Here is a 4,968-nt window from a genome sequence, read left to right on the forward strand (position 1 = left end):
AGCGCTGGGAGGGAGTCGGTGGCGAGGGGTTTCCGGTCAGCAGCTGGTGGCCCCTGCAAGCAAGGAGAGAGCGAGTGGTCAGCCTGGGCCGTGCCCTGCCTGCACCCTGCACCCTGAGCCTTGCCTGTACCCTGTGCCCTGCCTGTACCCTTCACCCTGTACCATGAATCCTGAGCCTTGCCTGCACCTTTAGTGCTCTCTGCAGCCTGTGCTCTGCCTGCACCGTGCCCTGCCTGTACCCTGCACCCTGAGCCTTGCCTGTACCCTGCAGCCTGCCTGCACCTTTAGTGCTCTCTGCACCCTGTGCCCTCCCTGCACCCTGCACCATGCTCTACCTGTACCCTGCACCCTGAGCCTTGTTTGTACCCTGTGCCTGCCTGCTCCCCGTGCCCTGTCTGCACCCTGCAGCCTTCACCCTGCCTGTACCCTGTGCCCTGACTGCACCCTGCCCACAGCCTGCACCCTGCTCACGTGCTGCTCCTGCAGCCTGCACCCTCTCCATGCCCTCCCCCTGCCCACACCCTGCCCGTGCTCTACTTGCAGCCCACCCACACCCTGCCTGCACCCTTGTCCTGCCTCCACTGCTGCCCACACTCTGCCCTCACCCAGCCCAGGAACCTGGGGGTGACCCCTGCATGCACCCCCCTAGGCAGAGCACTGTGCCAGAAGGAGGGAAACCCGGCTCCCCTGCTGCCAGCCTGCTCAGCCCCCCCAACAAGGCATCCCAAAGGAACCTCTGGGCCCTAAGAAGCTGCACAGCACCTACACACTTGGCAGCTGCTTCCTCACTGCAGCCCTCTGACATCGTCACTGCAGCCCCAGTGCAGCCCCAGTGCAGCCCCAGTGCATCCCTGCTCAATCCTCACTGCAGTCCCATTGAATCCCCATCTCCAGTTCATTCCTATTGCATCCTCACTGAATCTCTGCTGCTTCCCCACTGCATCCTCAGCTCATCCCCACACATCCTCGCTGCATCCTCTTTGCAGCCCCACTGCAGCCTCGCTGTGTTTCCACATTGTCCTGACTGGATTTTCACAAAATCCCCACTGCATCCTCAGTTCATTCTCATCCCAGCCCCACTGAATTCCCTCTCCATCCTCAGTGCATGCTCACTGCATTTTCACTGACTCTCCAGTGCATTCTCACTGCATCCCCCTTGCTTCCCCACCACATCTCAGCTCTGTTCCCACTGTACCCTCAGTTCATCCCCACTGTGTCCCAGCTGAGCTCCAGCTCCATCTCCACTGCATCCTCAGTTCCTTCCCACTGCAGCCTTGGTGAAGCTCCACTGCATCTTCACTGCATCCTTCTCTTCCTCCTCACTGCATCCCCGCTGCATCTTCAGTTCATCCCCACTGTATCTGCACTGAATCCTACTCCATCCCCTCTGCACCCCAATCTCATCCCAGCTGCACCCCGGCTCCATCCCCTCTGTATCCCAGTCCCATCCCAGCTGCCCCCCAGTCTCATCCCAGCTGCACTCCAGCTCCATCCCCTCTGACCAGTGTGGGGAAGGATGCTGCCCCCCAGTCTCATCCCAGCTGCACTCCAGCTCCATCCCCTCTGCATCCCAGTCCCATCCCAGCTGCCCCCCAGTCTCATCCCAGCTGCACTCCAGCTCCATCCCCTCTGCATCCCAGTCCCATCCCAGCTGCCCCCCAGTCTCATCCCAGCTGCACTCCAGCTCCATCCCCTCTCCGGGCACGGCGCAGCCACCGCCGGGGCTCCAATGCCACGCGGCCTCGGCACCGTGGGCGCTTTTTAAATTTACCTTTTCCTGCCAGGAGACTGTGACACAGGCTTTTAAAAATAGCATGTGCTGAGGCGAGGCGCTCGGGGTGGTGTTGCTAAGGGAGAGATTCAATCCAAATCTAGGGCTGCGCCTTCCCATCCTACTTCCCATCCTTCCCAACTACTACGGCGCGCACCCAAATTTAGGGCAAGGCAGGGGCTGCCTGCCTGTGTGTTTCCATCTCCTGGGAGGAAAAACCCCTTCTCCACCCTGAACCAGTGTGGGGAAGGATGCTCCATCCCAAATCTGTGCAGGGAAGAATGCTCCATCCCATATCTGCACAGGGAAGGATGCTCCATCCCAAATCAGCGTGGGGAAGAATGCTCCATCCCATATCTGCACAGGGAAGGATGCTCCATCCCATATCTGCACAGGGAAGGTTGCTCCATCCCAAATCTGCACAGGGAAGGTTGTTCCATCCCAAATATGCACAGGGAAGAATGCTCCATCCCAAATCTGCACAGGGAAGGATGCTCCATCCCATATCTGTGCAGAGCAGAATGCTCCATCCCATATCTGCACAGGGAAGGTTGCTCCATCCCAAATCTGCACAGAGAAGGTTGCTCCATCCCAAATTTGCACAGGGAAGGTTGCTCCATCCCAAATATGCACAGGGAAGAATGTATCATCCCAAATCTGCACAGGGAAGGATGCTCCATCCCATATCTGTGCAGAGCAGAATGCTCCATCCCAAATCTCTGCAGGGAAGGAGGCTCCATCCCAAATCAACAGAGCAAAGGACACTCAGAGCAGCATCCTTACAGAAATGACCCAGTTTTGGGGGGAAGAAGCGGGATTTGGGGGGTACCTAGTCGCCGTTGCGGAGGTCGCCGCCGCGGGTGCTGTTGGCGCACTCGGCGTCCTTGGTTTTCCGATCAATCTCGCCCCCTTTGATCTTCTTGCGGGTCATATGGCCACGGAAACTAGCCTGGATCTTGGCAGCTGCCGCGTTGGCATCGGGATCGTCCAAAGGGATGTCCAGGATGTCCTCGTCCAGCTTTGTGCAGGCTCCCTCCTGGCGGTGGCAATGGCAGGGTTACAGCTGGTGGCACCTCAAACAGCTCAGCCCCCTCCCCAAATGAATCCGCTCAAGAAGGTCTTAAATGAGCCCCTGTTCTAAAAATTGGGTTTACTCATTAAAAAATTGGGCTCCTTTGCTGAAAATGAGAGGTTTTGCTAAAAATCAGGGTTGCTTGCAGGTGTCTTGGGGAAATGGCAACCCTGGACCACAGGGCTGCAGGAAGCCAGACTCCAGCCAGGGTTATGATGCAGGGAGAGGAAAATCCATGGGAGCAGAGGATGGGTTCTGGGGGGTATTTCTGGCAGGGGGATGAGGGCCATCCTGCACAAAATGAGCTGGTCATGCCTCAGTTTCCCCTTTCCTCATAGCCTGTTGCATCCTCCTGCATCCCTCCTCAGGGTTTTGGTTGGAAACACCGAGAAATTTGGGAAAGCAGTGATGCCAGAAGGGAGGAAAAGCTCCACCAAGGACAAATCACTGTAACCCATTCCCCTCCTGCCACATCCCACCAGAGCAGTTGGACTCAGCACCAAGTTCAATGGGGAGAAAAGAAAAACATGGGAAAATGAAATGAGGTGGAAATGAGCTGGCATTGGATGATCCAGTGCCAGCAGCTGTGGGGGTGAAGCCTTTGTGTTACCCCACGAGCACTTAAAGGACTTAAAGGAGTTTTGAGGGGCTTATTTGGAAGCTGTAGATTCAGGGGGGAGGAAGCTCATCCCATTGGAGCTCCACCAAGTTGCTCAGGTTGTTTTACCATTGTGAAAGGTGAGGATGGGTCCAAGGTGGAAATGATACGTCCAAGGTGGAAATGATATGTCCAAGGTGGAAATGATACGTCCAAGGTGGAAATGTTATAGCCAGGGCTGGAAATCCTATAGCCAGGGGAGAAATCCTATAGCCAGGGGAAGGAAATCCTATATCTAGGAAAGAAATCCTATATTCAGGAGAGATATCCTATATATGCAGAGGTGGGGGAGAACAACCTATATCCAGGGGAGAAATCCTATATACAGGTGGGAGAAACCTACATCTAGGGGAGAAATACTATATCTGGAGAAGGAAATCCTATAGTCAGGGGAGAAAACCTGTACATGGAGGGGCATATCCTATATCCAGGAGAGAAATCCTATATCCAAGAGAGAAATCCTATATTAGGAGAGAGGAAATCCTATATTCAGGGGAGAAATACCATTTACAGGTGGAGGAAATCTATATATGCGGGGGTATTTCCTATATCCAGGGGAGAAATCCTATATCCAGGGGAGAAATCCTATATCCAGGGGAGAAATCCTACATACAGGTGACAGAAACCTACATCCAAGTTGAGAAATCCTGTATATAGGTAGGAAAAACATATATTCAAGAGAAAAAAATCCTATATCCAGGGGAGACGTCCTATATTCAGGGGAGAAAATCCATAAACCCATAAACAGGGGGCCATATCCTATATTCGCAGGAGAAATCCTATATCCAGTGGAAAAACACCATATCCATGGGGTGAAAACCTCTATGCAGCAGATGAAAACTTGTATCTAGGGGAGAAATCCTATATTCAGGGGGAGAAATCCTACATATGAGGGGGAAAAGTCCTATACATAGGGGAGAAATCCTATATCCAAGCAAGAAAAATCCTATATCCAGGCAGGAAAAATCCTATATCCAGGGTGGGCTTTGCCTCTCTGGATGTGCCCAGGAGGAGAGATGGAGGCTTTTCCCTGTGCTGCTGTCTTAGCAGGAGGAGGAAAATGGGGGGGAAAGTGGGGAAAGGGGAAAAAAAAGGGGGGAAAGGGGGAGGAAAAGGGGGAAAGGGGCAGGAAAAGTCAGGGGTTAAGGGAGAAAGGGGAAAAGGATGTGGATTTCTCCCCAAGCCGGCTGGTGGCCGGGAGGCAGGGGAGCTCACCCTCGGGTGAGGAGAGAGGGGTGCAACCCCAATCGAGCCCTTTATCCACATGCAACCCCCGATCCCACCTGTAGAGCAGTTGTGGGGTGGGGGGAACAAAAAGCTCAATAAAAGCCGGATTCGAGGACGGGGGGCTTTTCCTCAGTGGGCTGTGGGGCGCAGGCTGCTGGCCGTGCCCTGGCCCCGGTGGGATGGACTCCGAACTGGTGTGAGCAGGAGTGGGGATCTGGGGGGCTGGGGGAGGAGAGCCTG

General features: G+C 54.8%; 1 protein-coding gene across 1 annotated transcript; it reads right to left on the bottom strand.

The window, feature by feature from the left end:
- Positions 1 to 2,819, bottom strand: NRGN (neurogranin; the record flags this gene model as incomplete). Its single annotated transcript, XM_031063907.1, has 2 exons — positions 1 to 53; positions 2,601 to 2,819. A coding segment is annotated over one exon (219 nt), but the record flags the coding sequence as incomplete, so codon positions are not given.
- Between the last annotated feature and the right edge of the window lie 2,149 nt (positions 2,820 to 4,968).

This window comes from Geospiza fortis, unplaced genomic scaffold (assembly GCF_000277835.1).
Source record: "Geospiza fortis unplaced genomic scaffold, GeoFor_1.0 scaffold392, whole genome shotgun sequence".
In the NCBI taxonomy this organism is placed as follows: domain Eukaryota; kingdom Metazoa; phylum Chordata; class Aves; order Passeriformes; family Thraupidae; genus Geospiza; species Geospiza fortis.